Source organism: Paramisgurnus dabryanus, chromosome 21 (assembly GCF_030506205.2).
Source record: "Paramisgurnus dabryanus chromosome 21, PD_genome_1.1, whole genome shotgun sequence".
In the NCBI taxonomy this organism is placed as follows: domain Eukaryota; kingdom Metazoa; phylum Chordata; class Actinopteri; order Cypriniformes; family Cobitidae; genus Paramisgurnus; species Paramisgurnus dabryanus.
Window position 1 is genome coordinate 14,974,997 of NC_133357.1, and position 20,794 is coordinate 14,995,790.

Genomic DNA, 20,794 nt, shown 5'->3' on the forward strand with positions numbered 1-20,794 from the left:
TACATTTAATCAACTGAAAGATCTAAAACATTTTCTAAAATATCCGAAAATGTGTTTGTCTGAAAAACGATGGACATATGCAACTCGGACAGCTTGGGGGTGAGTAAATCATGGGTTTAATATCATTTAATATCAGTTTACACTGCAGTCTCCTGGCTCATGGAATCACAGACAGCAATATATTAATAATTCGTAAAAAGTCCATGTCCATGAGTCCCTGCATGGTGCCCGGAGAGAAAGCGGAAGTTACCTGTGGGGCGCATCAAGTTCAGTTTTTTATTTATAAACAATGGCAGGGTATGACTTCATATCCACAGTCCGTATTTTGTTGTTTTCAAATCTGTGACAAACGCTGACTGTTGCGAAGTTGCTCGTGACCAAACAACATTACATTAGGTGACGTCAAACTGAACCTGCGTCTTAAACAACAGTACTGTTTGCACATTAGGCTTCACAGAGGGTGTGCTAAGGACGTCGGCAATTCGACATATAGATGGTAAGCTGTTTTAAACAATTTGGTGTGGATGTTAACTTCAGGTGTGCTCGACTTTTAAGCAGCGTGTGTATGGAAACGTCTGTACACTGTGCGGGGGTAAATGCGTCTTCTGTATCAAAACGTTATGATTGGCCTGAACCTGTCGGTTCGACGTCGTCCATTCTAAATACTGATAATATATATATTTTTTGTTCACACATAGCACTTACCGGCAAATTACTGGTAATCTTAAAACCTGCAATGATTAACCAGAAATGTTCTGTTCACACACGACCTGTTAAACTGCAATTTACCAGTAAATTACCAGTAAAGACTGTATGTGTCAAAAGGACTATTGCTGACTGACCAACACCACCACATAAGCTTACAATACAGTTCACAAACAAAAAAGCCCCCCCCCCCAAAAAAAATCATTGGGCACTGATAACTATAATGCAGTGGTTCTTAAACTTTTCGGTGTGTGCCCCCCCCCCCCTTGTGTATGGTGCACAACACCAAAGAAAAATCATGACATAAAACACTTTCAAACTTAGAATTTGAATTAAACAAAACATTAAATTGTACAATGTAGTGCTGTTGGTTAGTAGCCTTAGGTTTAATCACATATAATTTATGATAAATGAATGTATTTTATAAAATCCATCCCGCGCCCAATAGCTTGAGAAGCATTGCAGTAATAAAATACCAGCAATAAATATGTTGCTTGTAAACATTTTTTGCTTCAAGCCAAAACAGGAACTTCTGAATGGCTGTCAAAGAAGAAAAACACATACTGAACGCATCATTCTTACAACCAATATTGTAAATAAACCTAAATCTAAATTGAACTCTGTTCCTGCATAGATATAGTTGTTGAAGCTCAGACTGTGCTATTTAAATTTATTAAGAATATACACTATACACAAGTATCCCTGAGTGCCCCAAACTGTTTGGCTACATGACAAAAGAAATAGCAAGAGGCAGTTTACAGCATCCTCTGATCTCCTCCGCAAGGAGACTTGGCAGAAGGTTGTCTGGAGGTCACCGAGACCTAATTTTCAATTAGCAAAAAGCAGCAAGGTGCTCTGGAGGCCAGTCAGCTCTCAAAGACACAGGGTCAGAGAATGGCTGAGGAGAGACTGCACCGTGCATATCAAATTTAAGCCCCAATGTGATTTCCATTGATCTAAGCTCAGCCAATGGGAAGCAGTCGCCAAAAGCTCCTCACACTGGTGGAAAGTTCTCCGAAAAGATTTATTATCCACGGCCACTGAAGAAGCATGACTGAGCCTGGCTAGAGGGCCTGAGAGGCTCTGAAGCAGAAAACTCTGAGTTAGATAAAGGACGAGGATTGAACGTTCGTGTGTGTGTGTGTGTGTGTGTGTGTGTGTGTGTGTGTGTGTGTGTGTGTGTGTGAGAGCGAAAGTGGAGTCGAGCTCCGCCTGAAGCCTGAGGGACTCTCACACTGCTCTGATCACACAGCCATGCTCTTCCTCTCTTAGCGGTAGCCTTTCGGTCTGGTCTACACAAACCCTCAAAGCTCAAAGGTAAGCAGCATCCTGCCACAATGGTTTTACACAGCCTACCCCTCTGATTTCCTGTGTTATTCTTTAGATGGCTGAGGAAAATTCAGATTTATCTCACCTATACAGGGGCCTTGACTTTGGAGCATCAGATCCATTTGCTGCTCACACCTGGCCTTCTTCAGCTCACACTCGTTGTCGTACGTATTCCCATCTGAGCCACACACCTGCAAATATTCACGGCAAGGTTAACACGGTGTGATTAACGGATTAAACAATTTACCACGCATTTTACCAAGTTAAACGTCTGGGCAGATTCACAGATGCAAAGATTTTCATACCGGGCTGCGTGGAACAGACTGACAGTTGTAGTCACAAATGCATCGATCATCCTCTGTGTCGTCATCCCACGACCCGCCAAACTTTTGACACCGATCTTGCTCGCAGGTCTCAGACCCTGAGCCCGAGCCTCCTGACCCACAATCTGTAAAATACACACACACATTTGTTTTTATATTATAGTGAGGACTTTTTAGTTATACTGTTTTGAAATTACACAAAATTCCCCAAACACAAAATCTACAAAAACTCAATTTTAAAGGGACACTCCACTTTTTTAAAAAATATGCTCATTTTCCAGCTCCCCTAGAGTTAAAGAGTTATTTGATTTTTACCGTTTTGGAATTCAAAATATTACGCACTGCCCGAAAATAGTCCCCTTGGTTACTTTCAATAGCAGGGAACTATTTTCAGGCGCTGTGTAATATCATTGCGCCTCCTGCAGCCATGTTACGGCAGCAACGTCCTTGATTAATACGCCAGAATGAGAGTATAGTTCTGAGCCATATCGGCATAGAAAATCCCAAATTTTAATTTTCCGTCGGTCTTAGCACATGATGTAACTACAGAAGAGTCAAGTTTTAAATAGGAAAAATATCGAAAATCTTTGGTTATTTTTTTGCGCGATGCTAATGGTCTAATCAGATTCAATGGATTATGCTAAGCTATGCTAATAGTGGTACCGACAGACCCAGAGATCAGCTGAATGGATTCCAAAACAGTAAAAATAACATGTTTAACTCTAGGGGAGAGGGAAAATTAGCATATTTTCAAAAAAAGTGGAGTGTCCCTTTAAAGGGATAGTTCACCACAAAATAAAAAAAATATGTCTATATTTGCCCACCTTCAAGTTTTTACAAACATGTGAAAATGTCTTTGTTCTGCTAAACACAAAGGAAGATATTTATAATCAAGCAGGTGCATAAATAATACTATGGACGTCAATGGTGCTCAAAAACTTACCAACACAGCACAAAATATCAACTTTCGTTTTCAGTAGAACAAAGAAATGTATACATGTTTGTAACAACTTAATGACGAATAAATGATGAAAAAATTGACATTTTTGGATGAACTATTCCTTTAAGCAGAATGAATGCACAGATACAGAATCACGCTAACATTGATTTAGGAGATAAAAGCAGACCATCTGACACAATACAGCACATACTATCTTTGCATAACAGCGGATAAGTACTTGGAGGTTTAAAAGAGCAAAGACAATAAGACAGGGCCCACTGAGGACCACACACACAAATTTGCATATCAGCATGCCGCACATTGTCTTCTAATAAAATAAAATATTGCCAGGTACTTAAGCGTCTTTTTTAACTTGGCTGCCAAGAATTAATGGAGAGTGTTTGGCAATGTATTAAAATATTCAGCACGGGGCAGTGAATATTGAGATTTTCTTCACTATAACTAAAGGAACTGCTGGAAGTATAAGATAATGACCAGCTATGGAAATAACCAGGGAATAACAAAATAAATTAAAGGAGACAACACTGCGCCACTGGCTAACTCGTCCCTTATACTTCGATTAGAAGTGAAATAAGTGACAATCTGTATTAAAAATATTGGGTGCAGTTAGCATTAGTTTAAGTTCTGGAAAAGTCTATCTGCTGTATACAGTATGTGACTGAATAAAAAAAGACAAAAATTTGGATTCTCTCCAGGATCCAAACTTTAGGGATTATAGCGAGGAAATGGTAAAGTTTTCTCTTCAGATGAGTCGCCTCATTAAACACACTCTTATCTTGCCTAATTAGAATTAAAGGTTATTAGTCAACAAAGCAGACTCACTGGAGATATAAAGCACCTCTCTCTGTAACCGAGCATTATAGTTCCTACTGTTAATGAAAGCTGTCAAAGAGCTCTAGTCAAGAAAGCACTTTAATAAAACCTCTTTTATTTATATACTCAGGCATCTTTTGCACAGCGCTCATAAACAGTACCCATATTACCAGGCTTTATCATTCCCAAACACTGCCCTTGTAAGCAGAGTACTGCAGCATAGCTACAGTAAATCATAGCAGAAGCATATGAAAGTAAAAATCAATGCATCTTTTTAAATATAGGCTTTTATAAAACAACAAAGTCAGCTTAATACTAAAAATCACAAAAACATTACATTTACATTTATGCGTTTTGCAAATGCATTTATCCAAAGCGACTTGCAATGCATTCAATCTCTGGGAATCAAACCCACAACCGTATTGTGCTGCTAACCAAACGCTCTATCAATTGAGCTAAAGGAAAACAAAACCAAATCCCGAGCTGAATGTAGCGAAGGGCAGGTGGGCAGGCCGACCCCACGTGCTCTGATGGAAAACTCATTTGTGTATAGTTTGAAATGCCACTTAGCCTAAAACATCGCGTCTTAAGCAGATTACAGAGCTGGTCACAGTTAAGGCTCGCTAGGGGTTGGTCAACCCGATACGTCTTATCAAGAATCCGCACGACAGCCCTCGCAGGGTCGATGCTTAGGGAGGCCATTCAATTCATTAGCCCAGTCTGGAAACAATGGAAGCACTGGAGCCTGAAGACCTGGCCACATTGATACAGAGAGCACACGCATTTGCTCCAGACAGTCGGTTTCTGCTTCAGAGCATTAGCGATGTTCAGAAGTGATGAGCAGAGATGTTATATTTTGCTTAATGTGAGACGAGTTGAATTCACGCCTTAGGGCAAAGTCTTGTTAAGATCAGCCAAGAGACTCTAAGGGGAGATGATGTAGTATTTTGACTATGATTATTAAAAGCTTTCTTTTTTCATCATACGCTTATTATTGAGGCACAAAATATAGAATGAAACGTCTAAAGCACTGACAAAACTGACAAGAAGAACTTGTTTACTGAAGCCTGATCCTAATGACATTTTATCTCGTCTAAACTGGTCTAGCTGATCTGCCAGTTACCTAGATGATAGTATCCCAAAATCCTTTTTAAAGGCCCCCTGTTGTTTATATGTCTGTGTGGTGTTTTTAATGTGTTTTATGACAAACCATGTGCAAATTCATTGGTGAATACAATTGCTGAGTATCAGAGGTGTTTTTCGTTGACAACCATTTACTTCACTGCATTCTGATGCATAAAATTATACTTGTCACTCCACTACATTTCATAAATATAAGTTGTTTTTACCATTAATACTTAAAGGAATATTCCATTTTCTTAAAAGAAAAATCCAGATAATTTACTCACCACCATGTCATCCAAAATGTTGATGTCTTTTTTTCAACGGAGTTTCAAAAGACTATAAACGATCCCAAACGAGGCATAAGGGTCTTATCTAGTAAAACGATTGTCATTTTTGACAATAAAAATAACAAATATGCACTTTTATAGCACAACTTCTCGTTTAAATCCGGTCGTGATGGGCCAACGTGACCCCACGCAATCCGTCATGACGTCAAGAGGTCACAGAGGACGAACGCGAAACTCCGCCCCAGTGTTTACAAGTGTCTTGAAAGAGGACCGTTCCTACGTTGTTGTATGTCAACTGATACTAATTAATGTCTTTGTGTCAGTTTATTGTTTACAATGGTCCGCAAATGTGCGTTTTATATATGTAACACGTGACTAGGGGTGTGACGGTCATTATATAACCGTGAGACCGACGGTTATAGTTGAACACCGTCATTAGAACTCTATAACCGCCAAAACCGTGTTATTAAAATATTTTTTAAAACATTTTTTATCATAAAGAATTTTTAAATACTAATTAAAAACAGTCTGTGTTATACGCCCCCTCACGTTCTCACGCAGTGAAAAATACAGAGCGTAGCAGACACTGACAACGCGCTGACATACAGGACAGACCAGGTTACTTTTCGGTTACTTTTGAGATTTAACATTAAACAAAGTCTCACCTTTCAAATCATCTCTTCCTTCTAGTTAATTTATAGCATCAAATAAACATGAATGACCATGAGAAGGAATGTTGTTTTAACCACGGAAAGGCGTCAGTACACTCCGCTTTTCAAGTTCAAATCCTCCCATGCTAATCTACTAACTCTCTTAAACGCACATTCACTGCTAGTTGTCTTGCTGTTAATTTTAAAGAAACGTAGAGCAAGTAGCTAATCAGTGTCTAGTTTATTCAAACGCCGGGTGAGCACTGTGCAGCGCGTCTGCGGAGAGTGTTTGCTGCGCGTGGCCATTGTGCTTTTACACCGGCTGCGTTTAATAACAATCTCAAGTTCACATTACTTTCTTTTACCTGCGCATTTATGAGCAAAACCTCTTCAATACGCTTTTAATCCACATTGTTTTCATGCTGTTCTGGTCCGTGTAATGACAGATATAGACACAATTACAGACATAAAAAGCCCAATGCACAAATATGTTTCTCCGAAGATTATTAAAATAGATGATAGATAGAGGATTAATTTATGCTGGGCAGAGAGTGACAGCGCAGTCTTCTGCCAACCGTGTGTTTTTTTGAAATATTTCATTGCTTTCTGTTAAATTGTTCAAAGTTATTACTGTTTAAAACACACTTGGCATCACATTCATGATTTTATGGTAAAATGACACTTTCCCGTCAATCCACGAGCATTTAAACGAGCAAAACGCCATCACCAATTCTGAAACCGGCACACCCCTACACGTGACCTCCCTACGTCACTACGCATTTACGTTAGGTCACGCTGGACCGGATTTAGACGAGAAGTAGTGCTTTAAAAGTGTATATTTGTTATTTTTATTGTCAAAAATGATAATCGTTTTGCTAGATAAGACCCTTATGCCTCGTTTGGGATCGTTTATAGTCTTTTGAAACTCTGTTGAAAAAAACTGTTAAGTGTTGAGTTAAGTATTAAATGTTGGGCTCTATTAAAATCCATTAAATGAGAAAAATCCTGCAATGTTTTCTTCAAAAAACATAATTTCTTCTCGACTGAACAAAGAAAGACATCAACATTTTTGGTTGACATGGTGGTGAGTAAATTATCTGGATTTTTCTTTTAAGAAAATGGAATATTCTTTTAAGTACATTACGGGCCAGATATACTAACAGCTTGGTCAATGCAAACGTCTCTTTTGTCGTCAAAAACGAAAAGGCATGGGCACCGTTGTTTTGTAACTGACATTTTTGCAAATGCATTTGTAGGAGTTTTCCTTTCAGAGGTGAACATTTATGGGAGGAGAGTATTTAAATGAATTTACGTAGGTTTGCGCACATCAATTTGCTGGTTTTACCTCATTATTTAAAGGTCCATTGTGTAACTTTTAGAAGGATCTCTTGACAGAAATGCAATATAATATACATAACTATATTATCAGTGGTGTATAAAGACCTTACATAATAAACTGTATTGTTTTTATTACCTTACAATGAGCCATTTTTATCTACATACATCGCAGGTCCCCTTACATGGAAGTCGCCGCCATGTTTCTACAGTAGCCCTAAACGGACAAACTACAGAGGGCATTTGGTCCCTATGTTGTCTCAGACAACAACATGTTTGTCCTAGGGCAGCTACCGTAGCTTCTCTTTGCGTTTCGAAATTGAGGGGTGAGTTGTGCACTGAGATGTGGTTGCAATTCTCAATCTCACGGCTAGATGCCGCTAAAAACCCACACTGGACCTTTAACGGCTGAAAAGCATGTCTTAAACCCTACGCTAATTTGCACTGCCATTGGAAGATTGAGTTGGTTGTAGTCCATGAAAAAAAAATTACGTTGCATCATCATTTACTTTGGGGTTTGTACCTTTCGCATATAATTAACATGTACTAATACACACTTACACACCGAAGGAAATGTAAACATGTGAATCGGATAATAGGCGCGCTTAAAAAAAAATCATTCACCCTCTTGTGGCTAACCTTCTCTGATGACATCAGTTTGATGGCTTTGGCAGAGCATCCATTAACCCCGCCCAAGCCACATCTTCGTTTTCACCATGTAATATTCAGTTTCACTTTGAAATGCATTACAATTTTAAACTTTAAAACCTGACCAAGCTGTTTATAAGTAGGGATAACATTTTCAGTAGAGGAACATTTTGCTGAAAGCTTTTTACCTCAAAGGCCTATTACTTATTCGACGCACACTTTTGTCGCTCATCACCGATATTGTAAATAATACGCTTAAGCGAAACTCTAAGCCTGACCACTAAGCAGAACCAGTAATAATTTCCATATATGAAGCTCTAAGGCTACCAAAGCCCAATTGTGCAAGCTAAGCAAAAGATGAAAACATTTGCATTCCTCATCCGCACGCTAGGAAAACTCAACGTGAAAAGGTGAATAAATAAACCTGGACGGAGGTGGGAGGAGGTGCTAATTAGTTTCTGTCCTTTGATGTCACCGGCACCCGCGCAGCACGCAAGCCTTTCAATTAGCGAACACCAAGATGCATGCATCAGCTGTCCTCAAAGTCCCTGCCCGTCTCTTTAACTCAATCATGTACTTACGAGAGTCCATTTAGCCATGAGTTTTCCATTAAGATGAAGAGCTAAAGGAATAAAGAGCCGGGCAAAGTGGGTAAACAGAGACTGAATAATTCCAGTAGAAAAAAATACAGATGGCCCATCAAGGGGTCAGAGGCATTTCCGTGCATCGAGGAGATAGATGACGGGCGGAAGAGAAAGATCTCTCGTATCTGGGGAAAAATGTCAGGCAGAAAGAAGGAAGAAGACGGTGACCTTCAGAGATTACTGCTAGTTTGTTGCAGGTGGCCGGGATGCCTCACTGTGAATGCATAACTCCCGGGGAAACACACAGAGACCTTCTAAATGTCACACTTCGGTTCGGTACACACACACAAACGCACATCCTCTACTGCACTCTTTTCTCATTTCTCCCCAAGAGAGTCAACATTCACATTCATCACAAGTTGTTGACCTCTGTATCGACACTACAGGCGCACACACATCTCTTTGGCCTTCGCGACTGCCTGGTTGTTTGGTTGGTAGGTAGTTTTTTATTTATTCGTAATTTGTCACCCTGAATAGTGGCATTAATGAAAGACTAAGACGGTTGCTTAGAGTAATCGTTACACTGGCAACATAAAGAGCAATAGGCCATCCTAGTAGCCTGGAGAGCTGAGAGAAGTTCTTTATGAGGAGATACCCGTGTTTAATGGATGACTGCACCCTCTTTCCTGTTCACCACTCTTAAATTCTCATCCAGTAGGAGATCAGGCTTACAGACCGATGCTTTAAACCTTATTGGGCTGTGTTACGTTCATATTTTCAATGCATAATCCTATTTAGTAAACGTATACTCAATTAAAAAGAGGCCGCGGCCCCAAGGTGATGCTCGGCTCTGCTTCTATCGCTTTGTCAGTGTCTACAATGAGTCTCGCTTCAGACTAGCAGAGTGTGAAATTAAACAGGTGATAAATTCACTGCTATGGCCAAACGCAGGCTAGACTGTCATTTTTCACAACCTTCGAATGAGAGAGTGAGAGAGCTTTGGCATTTTGCTTTTATGACTAATGATTGTGTGTTTTTAAAGCAAGTCTAAATAAGTGAATTAATCACCGCCCCTTTGGACCCGCTAAGAAAATGTTTTAATGTGACACTATTGCTCTAAACCAGATACTAGTGGCAGCCTACAGAAGAAGCATTTTAAGAGTGCATCTAATACGATTCATTCTTTAAAAATAAAGGTGCTACTAAAGGTTCTTTACAGCGATGCCAAAGAACCATTTGTGGTAATTGTTAAGAACCATTTGTAACTATTCAGTCAGTGGTTCGTAATATAACCATTTCTTATCTTTACATTTTACATTTTTTATGGAACCATATAGCCAAAAAATTATTCTTCTATGGAAGTGTGTACCACCTTTGTACCACAATGAGTGTTTATAACTTATTACGCTTTCTAAGATTCCTACCTGTACACAAACTATACTGTAGGATCATCCCAAACCAATACCATGATGCATTGCATAAAGCTTAGTGACCAAACCAATGCTTGATGATGGGAGTTCAGTGTAACTAAAAATGCTATTGTGTATTTTTTGTAAATTAAATCTTACTAAATATGACACTATACGACAACAAGTTAAAGGAACACGCCCAGATTTTGGGAATTTAGCTTTTTCACCGTATCCCCCAGAGTTAGATAAGTCCATACATACCTTTCTCATCTCCGTGCGTGCTGTAACTCTGTCTGACGCAGCCCCCGCTAGCTTAGCTAAGCACAAAGACTGGAAGTGAATGGCTCCAGCTAGCAAACTGCTCCCAATAAGTGACAAAATAACGTGAACATTTTCCTATTTATGATTTGTGACTTGTATAGTCACATAGTGTACAAATAACAAGGTGATATGAGACACAGCGATCTTTTAACACTATACATACTGGGAACTATATTCTCAGAAGACGAAGCACTGCTACATGGGTGGAGTGATTTGCACAACTCTGACCGAACTCTCTGCTCCTCACCAGGGGCTTCTCGGGTGCTGCGAGCAAATCACTCCGCCCACGTAGCAGTTCTTCGTCTTCTGAGAATATAGTTCCCAGTATGTATACTGTTATAAGATCGCTGTGTCTCATATCACCTTGTTATTTGTACACCGTGTGACTATACAAATCACAACATATAAATAGGAATATGTTTGCGTTATTTTGTCACTTATTGGGAGCAGTTTGCTAGCTGGAGCCATTCACTTCCAGACTTTGTGCTAAGCTAAGCTAGCGGGGGCTGCGTCAGACAGAGTTACGGGACGCACGCAGATGAGAAAGGTATGTATGGACTTATCTAACTCTTGGGGATACGGTGAATAAGCTAAATTCCCAAAATCTGGGCGTGTTCCTTTAAAGGGCACATATTATGCAAAGTCCACTTTAATAAGGTGCACATAAAGGTATTTTGGCAGTGTGTAAACACAACAACCCTAACTACTCTTCTGTAGTTACATCGTGTACTAAGAACGACGGAAAATTAAAAGTTGCGATTTTCTAGGCCGATATGGCTAGGAACTAAACTCTCATTCCGGCGTAATAATGAGCGTTAAGGACTTTGCTGCTGTAACATGACTGCAGGAGGCCAATGATATTATGCAGCGCCTGAAAATAGTCCCCAAGTAACCAAGAGGAATATTTTCAGGCATTGCGTAATATCACTACGCCTGCTGCAGTCATGTTACAGCAGCAAAGTCCTTGATTATTACACCAGAATGAGAGTATAGTTCCTTGCCATATCAGCCTAGAAAATTGCAACTTTTAATTTTCTGTCGGTCTTAGTACACGATGTAACTACAGAAGAGTCAACTTTTAAATACGAAAAGTATCGAAACTCTTTGATTATTTTTAAGCACGATGCTAATGGTCTAATCAGATTCAATGGATTCTGCTAAGCTATGCTAAAAGTGGTATCGCCAGACCCGGAGTGTCCCTCAAAAAAGTGTCCCTTTAAAGGTACAGACATGAAAATAGTGCTTTTTTGCTTCCACCCTAAATAGGGGCATTTTGGACATGCTATAATAAATGATATGTGGCATATTTTGAACTTAAACTTCAAAAATACAGTCTAGGCAAACCTTATGTAAAAATGTGCCCTTTAATCTTAATGTTTAAAGTAAGGTCAAACTCAGAGTGGAGTCTGAAATCTACTTTTGAGTCTAGGAAGCTTGTTAAATATTGAACAGAGTTGCATTTTGCACCTGCCACCACAAAGTCACGCTAGCAATACATTGCAATGTCAAAGCCAGGTATACAAAATGGCTGTTTTTTTACTAAACTGTAACCAAGTAATAATCCATCACTTATGAACACCAGCAGCCCTGGGCCAAACAGTGTGTTTGAACTGCAGCTGCGTCATAGCACTGGACTGCAAATAAAACTGACAAAGCAAGAGCCATTGGCCTTTAATAGAACCTATTGATCGGACTGTGCTCCCTCCAGCCTTAAAAGCAGACCCTTCCCCACAACAAAAACTGGACAAAATGGTCTGTTGAGACTTCTAGGGGAGAAACATGATTTGTTACAACAGGCTGATGAAAAATGACATAAGTGAGACATGACATTGTCACAATACAGCGAACAAGAGAGAAAATACGGAGGACGCGCAGTGCATACTGATGGTTGTGTTTCATGCTTCACATCCTGTAGTGTATGACAGGTCACTAAATGCAGTCAATGAAAGGAGGTTAAATTGACCACAAAAATTGTTTTGGGTGAACGCATTAACTGGGCTTGCCCTCAGCAGAACACAAATAAATACAGTTTATGACAGGGACTTTTGATCTGTCTTATTGCATACTGGATGTCCAGTGCACAAAAACTTTTGTGGAAATTAGACCACACCTAAACTACAAAGATGCAAGGAAGTCTTTGTATTATAAAATAAAATAAATAAAACCAAGTGGCATTTATTTCAAATAAAGATAGCACAGACACATAAAAAGTAAAAAGTGTAATAAATACTTTCTGCTTATCAAAATGTGTGAATCATTTCCTAAGATAAAATGAAACATTAAGTGCCACATCAACTGTGTAAACTTATAGGATTAGTCAATTTTCTTAAAAAAATCCAGATAGTTTACTCACCACCATGTCATCCAAAATGTTGATGTCTTTCTTTGTTCAGTCGTGAAGAAATTATGTTTTTTGAGGAAAACATTCCAGGATTTTTCTCATTTTAATGGACTTTAATGGACCCCAACACTTAACAGTTTTTTTCAACCGAGTTTCAAAGGACTCTAAGCAATCCCAAACGAGGCATAAGGGTCTTATCTAGCGAAACGATTGTAATTTTTGTCAAAAAAGAAACAAACAAAAATGTGCACTTTTAAACCACAACTTCTCGTCTATCTGCGGTCATGTGATGCGCCAGCCTGACCTCACGTAATTGCGTAAAGATGTAGAAAGGTCACGTGTTACATATATGAAACGCACATTTGCGGACCATTTTTAACAATAAACTGACACAAAGACATTAATTATTATCATTCGACATACAACAATGTCGGAATAATGGTCCTCTTTTTCCACACTTGTAAACACTGGGGCATAGTTTTCATACATCATCCGTGACCTCTTGACATGATGGCGTATTGCGCGAAGTCGCAGGTCCGCAGATGGACGAGAAGTTGTGGTTTAAAAGTGCATATTTTTTATTTTTCTTGTCAAAAATAACAACCGTTTCGCTAGATAAGACCCTTATGCCTAATTTGAGATCGTTTAGAGTCCTTTGAAACTGTGATGAAAAAAACTGTTAAGTGTTGAGTTAAGTGTTAAGCTTTGGGGTCCATTAAAGTCCATTCAAATGAGAAAAAGCCTGGAATGTTATCCTCAAAAAACATAATTTATTCTCGACTGAACAAAGAAAGACATCAACATTTTGGATGACACGGTGGTGAGTAAATTATCTGGGTTATTTTTTTTAAGAAAATTGACTAATCCTTTAAGTGGAACCCAAGAATAATACATTTGCAGATGCCACTTTATTTAATATTTGCTATCTATCTAATGCAACCATGCACTTCAAGTGCGACTTGGATGTCCAAAATCATTTTCAGATTACTGTATAGAAGCACATGAGTACCTTCATCACAGACGCCAGGTTTTGCCACCTCTATCTTCCTCTGTTTCTTGCAGGAAGCCAATCGCAGCTCACAGTTGTTGTCGTAGGTGGTGCCGTCGCTGCCGCACACAAGTTTAATCGGCTGACCTGTGCACTGCTGACATTCACACTTGTTCTCCACGCACTTCGCGCCCCAGCTACACACACTGTTGCCACAGGTTTCTAATCACATACAAAATCACAGGACGGGAAAATTGAGACACAAACAAAAGAAACACTTCCTTCTTGACATCCAGAAAAACATCCAGACACATTCACTTAGGTTTGTAAACCACAGGACTGTAAAATTCGGTATATCTGTGCATGTAAACGGGGCATAACATGAGCTAAAACCGTTTCTTGTGTTGTGACAAGAAAACCGATTGCATGGCCTTATGCGTTATCAACTGACAAACTCAAATTGATGATGCATGAACATGTATGAAGATGACAGCTGGGCTGGGCTTCAGAATTTAAGAATTGGTCACCTTTAAATTCATGAGTAGACATTTGAATTGAATTGGCCATTTATAGGATGTTGAATCGAAATTTGAACAAGAACTAGAATATTTAAATTAAAAACTAAATTAACATAAATATATATTGCACACAGCAGTAAAAATAATATCGTTGGGTCCTATTTTTCCATTCAAATTACAATTCTGCATCCTGTATGCTACCCCACAATTCAAACTGCATTCAAATTAAGAAATTGAATTGGAATTTAAAAGGCAATCTCAACCCAATTCTGAACGGCGGACAACCCCGGCTTCTTGTATACTCACTGCATTCTCCCTGGGCCGCCACTTTTAGATCCAGCCGATTAGTGCAGGCTTTCACAGTCAGCTTGCATTCGTTGTCGTACGTCATCCCGTCGCTGCCACACACTGGTTGTCGTGTGTTCAAACACCTTTGTGCGCAAACGCACCGCCCCGTCTGAGTGTCGCAGATCGCGCCAAACGAACAGTTGGTGCAGGACTCGTCGGCTGAAATGGAAGTATGCTGTCAGTAAAGAGATTTGGGATGTAGATTCGCACCATTGCACACTGCTGCCGTCCGCCTCAAATCTAAAACCCACTAAAGCCTGGGCTAAAAACGTGACGTCCATTTTCTAAGGGAGTGCGACTGTTGACATCCCATCAGTTTGGCTGTGATTCTCCTCCAACTGTAAATTAGATATCTCGCTATGATCTCCGAAAGCCCAATTAATCACAGTAAAATAAAATGTGCCTCTAACAGGTGGGGAGGAGGCACGGCCAATGACAATAACACCTGGGGGATTGCATTAGAGCAACTGCTATCACATTCAATTAGTGCTGGGGTAATAACAACAGCTGATTTAGTGTTAATGGAGAGAGGTCCTAATGCATCTCTCCTCTCTCATCTACCAACCTGTTTATTACACATTAATAAAGTGACCTCGTCGTCGTTCAGTCAACCTCGGGGCTCGAGTGCTCGGCCGGCTTATTAAAAGCAGTTGCAGCGTGTTGCCTGGCGGCTGGCGTGACAGTCAGATGCAGGGCAATAAATCATATTCTCGCACCTGCTGGTATTCTCCTTTATCAGCTTGTGTGTCTTGATAAAAACGTTTCTTTATCGGTTGCAACGTGTTTCAATCCCTTCTTAGACTAAGCGTGGGTAATGCATAACATATTCGTTCAGTGTTAAACAATGCTCGAGCATACAAAGGCAAGGGATGGGACACTAAGCGGCCAAAAATATTATTTAATACACATACATAAATTACATTTACAGTATGGATTTGGCAGATGGTTTTATCCACTGAGACTTATAGTGGATTCAATCTATACATTTTTTGTAGTATGTGCTCCCTGGGATCAAATTCATGACCTTTGTATTGTGTGTGTTCATGTGTACTGTATGAGTGTGTGTGTGTGTGTATGCACACACACAATACACAATTCCAGGCACAGGTCTGTAGGTGGTAACTCAGCCTTAAAAGTGGAGACTATTTGTCCATTCTGCCCTTAGGTACTCCTACAGATGAGCGGTAAACTGCTCTCTTTGGCCAGAAGAGAAGTAGCACATTTTTAATGTCAGGTGCACAGCAGCACTTTTTGTGAATAGTCGTAAAAATTCCCCAGCGATTGGTGCTTGGGCAAGGGCACCCGCTCTAATAGTCTGCTCCATCTCCTGCAAGTTTATATTTACTGCTTCTCTCACTTTCTCCGTTGCCTGATGATTTTTCTTTTTCCGCCAGCTCAGTGTCAAGCAGGTGACCTATATCCCCGACTGTGGCCGCTAACGTTTCAATCACCGGTAAAAACTGCCTATTTGCTGCTGACTCTTTAGTTTCCTTGCAAATAAATGTAAACGTATCGTTTTTTTGAAGCTTCTCACGCTCCCCGTTACAACGGAGCGCTTTCCCGTGGTTGAGCGACAAGGTCGAACGCAACTCAAAAAATCGTAATAATAAATGTCAATCATATCTCTGTCGGACCGCACCTGAACTATAAAGATAAGGGCATTTATGGGTCTCGTTTCTAAGCAGAGTAAAAATGAAATGAAATTTGGCCGTGCTCCCTTTCGGATGGTCACGTTGCAGCTTCCCACATACGAGCGTTGAAGAACAATGCACACAAACACAGCTGGGGTCTGAGTAAGGCAAAGGCTGTGGACTGAATGGGCTTGGATAATTAACGCTGATAATAATAGAAATCACTTGCGGCAAAGAGCTTGGCCGTGTACACTGCTCTCTAAATGAGCAACGTTTCCTTCCGTGTGATTAGATGTTTGGGGCCGGACTTTATTGCCCTGTTCCATTGACACCTGCTCCAGCGAGCGGCCTGCCGCAGCAAAAGTGCTGTAAAACTAATGCAGCACTGGCATAAATTGACTTTTTTTAAATGTATTAAGTACTCCCAGTTGGTAAAACCAGGTCATACAAGTTTATACTGGTTTGTAGAACACAATGGCTGTATTGCTGGACAAAGGTGGTCAACGTGTTCCGGTAGCTCAATTGGCAAACCGATCCCAGGGAACAAATGTAAGGGATAATGTATAGGCAGCCGGTGGTTATTGCAGAAATAACCCAAGACAGTGTAATCATTGTATCACACTGAAGGGGCTTTTTCACTATAACAACTGGCTGCCTATGCATTATCCCGCTTATTACACGGCTATTACGCAGCCCCCCTTGAGTAAGGTGCATTCCTTCATGGCCCCCCAAAAGAAAATGTATGACATAAAACATTCTTAAAGGGACACACCACTTTTTTTGAAAATATGCTCATTTTCCAGGTCCCCTAGAGTTAAACATTTGATTTGTACCGTTTTGAAATCCATTCAGCTGATCTCTGGGTCTGGCAGTACCACTTTTAGCATAGCTTAGCATAATCCATTGAATCTGATTAGACCATTAGCATTGCGCTAAAAAATAACTAAAGAGTTTCGATATTTTTCTTATTAGTTACATCGTGTAATAAGACTGACAGAAAATGAAAAGTTGCGATTTTCCAGACAGATATGGCTAGGAACTATACTCTCATTCTGGCGTAATAATCAAGGACTTTGCTGCCGTAACATGGCTGCAGCAGGCGCAATGATAATACACAGCACCTGAAAACTGTCCCCGGCTTTTGAAAGTAACCAAGGGGACTATTTTCAGGCAGTGCGTAATATCACTACGCCTGCTGCAGCCATGTTACTGCATAAAAGTCCCTGATTATTACGCCAGAATGAGAGTATAGTTCCTAGCCATGTGCCTAGAAAATCGCAACTTTTAATTTTCCGTCGGTCTTAGTACACAATGTAACTACAGAAGAGTCAAGTTTTAAACAGGAAAAATATCGAAACTATTTTATTTTTTTAGGCGCACTGCTAAATGGTCTAATCAGATTTAATGGATTATGCTAAGCTATGCTAAAAGTGGTACCGCCAGACCTGAATGGACTCAATGGATATTTTCAAAGAAAAAGTGTCACTTTAAAGTAAAATTTTTATTAAACAAAACATTTTATATTATACAACATATTGCTGTTGGTTAGTAGCCTTGTTTTTCTGAGATTAATTACACAGAATTTATAATAAATGAATGTATTTTATTAAATAAAATATTTTGGGGCCCTCAGTTTGAGGACCACTGTTGTAATGCACTGTAAGTCGCGTTGGACACAAGCATCTGCCAAATGCATAACTATAAATGTAAATGTTTATCAGCTTTAATCAGCTTAGGTGGAAACCAGTTTCACTAGTTAGCAGTCCAGCTGCAGAACCATCTAGACCGTCAATTTATCTGTATTTCCACCAACATTTTTACCTTTTTTATGTGGACACAGAAAACAGCTCCGAATCAGCTTTGCCAAACATTTACTACTCTTCCACGTCCATAAACTTTAATGTTAACAATTTTTATCTTGTACAGATGAGAAATACACAAACCCGCTGCCTTGTTTTAATCGCACTCACCCAAACCCGTTTCCGTGGGTTAAATTAAGTCTCTTTGGGTAGTTAAGCCGATGTTCCACAAGCCTCTGAAAAGCGAGATATTGCCATCGTATGTCATTTAATATCTGGCTACCACGATGGGCGACACCGCAATAAAGAGCAACCGTGGCCTGCAGCGCTCTTTTCCGAGATGAATCTTACAGCTACCAAATGACCGCAGCATTCATTTTAAACACCACTCATTCCACACATGCTCAGAAACTGAGCTGAAAACGCATCACGTCAACACAAAGCCTTACCCCGTACTCCCTGAACTTAAGTCGACAGTGAAATAGACAGTCTTTAACGCAGGGCTCTAAGCTTAGCGGAGATCCACAAGAAAGTCCACTTAATATTCCTCTCCCAAGTGAGCGCACAAAAGACAAGCACAACAAAAAAAATTTTACAAGCCTTTTGTGAGGTATACACGCAAATGTGTGTTTGTGCGAGGGGTGAACTGGCCCGCAGACTTGTACTGTATCTGGAACGTGCTTACGAAGCCAGACAAAAAAAAAAACATGAGTCATTCAAACAATTACCATGAAGGATGCTGCCCTCTTTAATTCTAACTTAAGTGCATCGTTTAAAAAAAAAAAGGTCGCAGAGGAGGAAAATTACAGTCCTCTTTCGAAATATCGGTGGAGTGCTTAAGTGCAGGGGGTGGACGAGATGAAAAGCAAAAAGAAAGTGAGCGGCATCAATGTGTGTGTGTACTCACCACATGGTCCTTTGTGTTGTATCTGTATTTTTCTCTGTTCGGCACATCCCATGGCCTTCATCTGGCATGAGCTGCTGTACGTGTGCCCGTCGCTTCCGCAAACAGGGTCCTGATCCTGCGGACACACATTCGAGCACTCGCACACGGGCTCGCCGTTCTGCACCACGCACTGGGCTCCGAACTCACAGGTCTTCTTCAGGCAGGGGCTCACCAGGTTAAGATCTGCCCCAAAAAGCCCCAGAAAGAGATACGAGTTACCACATAGCTGAGATGAAGTAGGAAGGAGAGGATAAAGAGAGGGCAGACGGTTTTTACAACCCTCTGGTTTATTTCTGCAACATGGAGTGTAGTACACGCAACCACAAACTCTACTTTTGGCTACAAATAGATCCTTTAAAATCACAAATGACGACACCGTCTCCACCATACTTCCTGGTTTCTAGCGCTGCTTATTTACATGCAGCAGCTTAAAAAGCATTTAAAACACAGTGCCTTAATCTACTGGTTCACTAATTATTTCCTGACATTATTGTAGTTTACTTACTTTGGAAAATAAAAGCAAAAAAAAAACACCAAAGAGCAAAACTATGCTCAGTCACCATCGGATCAGGATTGACTTTAGTATTTAATATAGGGGAATTAAGGGGATTCATCAGCACATTTAAAATTGACTGCCACACTTAAAACTTTAAACAATTTAACAGAGCGAGTTAATTCGCTTTGAAGGTTCCGACTCAAAACACAGCATTTCACTTCTAATGTCGTTGGACAGATTTTCTTGTTTTTCTCTACCCATAATGCCTGATGGCTTGAGATAATGTCCCAAGAACCACTTGCTGCACAGATAAGCATCCGCACGGGGCTCCACGCTTTGTAGCTGCAAACATGCAGCCTCATTTGACCGGCCAATCAGAACACTAACTACCTACATCTCATTTCATGCATCACTACCAAACCTCTCTCAACGGTGCACTGGCTGCACAAAGAAGAGAGACAGACACAAAGTAAAACACAAAGCATCATCGCAGAATAGGGATCGCTCTAGTTAATAATTCAGTGCGCTGGGCTACAGCGGAGATATGAAATATGAACATGAGAGGAGAGAGCTGGGCCTCAGTGGTGCCACAGAAGCTCTGCTGTAAGTTCATTAACTGCTGCAGTTAGTAGACAGAGGGGCTGGGGGAGGCCGGGGCCGGGCACAAGACTGTTTTTGATGCTTACAGGGGGAGAGAGAGAAGTGGGTCAGGAGTGTAACAGCGTCGCTCACTTTTCTCTAGAGGTGAACTTTCGTCCTCAAGTAAGCCATTTTTTTTGCTAATCAAAAGGGCAAAAAATTAATGCACAGAGAAAATTGGGGGATGTTCCTGAGAGAGACACTGTTAATGGAATAACTTACCCTAAAATGATAATAATAATGACCTGTGTGATTTTAACCCATACGAAATATGATGTGCCTGTTCATCACATAAAGTCATGTTTTTAAGTAACCTATTGTCCGATTCACGTTTTTCCATTTCCTTTGGTGTGTAAGTGTGTATTAGTACATGTTAACGATATGCAAATGGTACAAATCCCAAAGTAAACGATGAAGTGAGTTATTGTCTCTAACGTAAATCTCTTATCACACGGATTGTAGGCAATAGTTTACTTCCTAATGCTGCGTTTACACCAACCGGGGTATAGGCGTGAAGCGCGAGTGATTTCAATGTGTGAAGTCAATGTGAAGACGCGTTGACGCGCATCTGGAGGTCCTGCGGAGCGGATGAGGCTTT

General features: G+C 40.3%; 1 protein-coding gene across 12 annotated transcripts in view; it reads right to left on the bottom strand.

The window, feature by feature from the left end:
• Positions 1 to 20,794, bottom strand: part of agrn (agrin) — a 294,150-nt gene that overhangs the window by 64,040 nt on the left and 209,316 nt on the right. For all 12 annotated transcript variants that reach the window (XM_065285836.2, XM_065285838.2, XM_065285837.2 and 9 more), the window contains 5 exons: positions 19,023 to 19,244; positions 14,644 to 14,844; positions 13,841 to 14,041; positions 2,340 to 2,482; positions 2,120 to 2,225 (listed from right to left, as the gene is read on the bottom strand). In XM_065285836.2, coding sequence (XP_065141908.1) covers positions 2,120 to 2,225; positions 2,340 to 2,482; positions 13,841 to 14,041; positions 14,644 to 14,844; positions 19,023 to 19,244 — 873 coding nt within the window. The remainder of the gene's footprint in view (positions 1 to 2,119; positions 2,226 to 2,339; positions 2,483 to 13,840; positions 14,042 to 14,643; positions 14,845 to 19,022; positions 19,245 to 20,794) is intronic.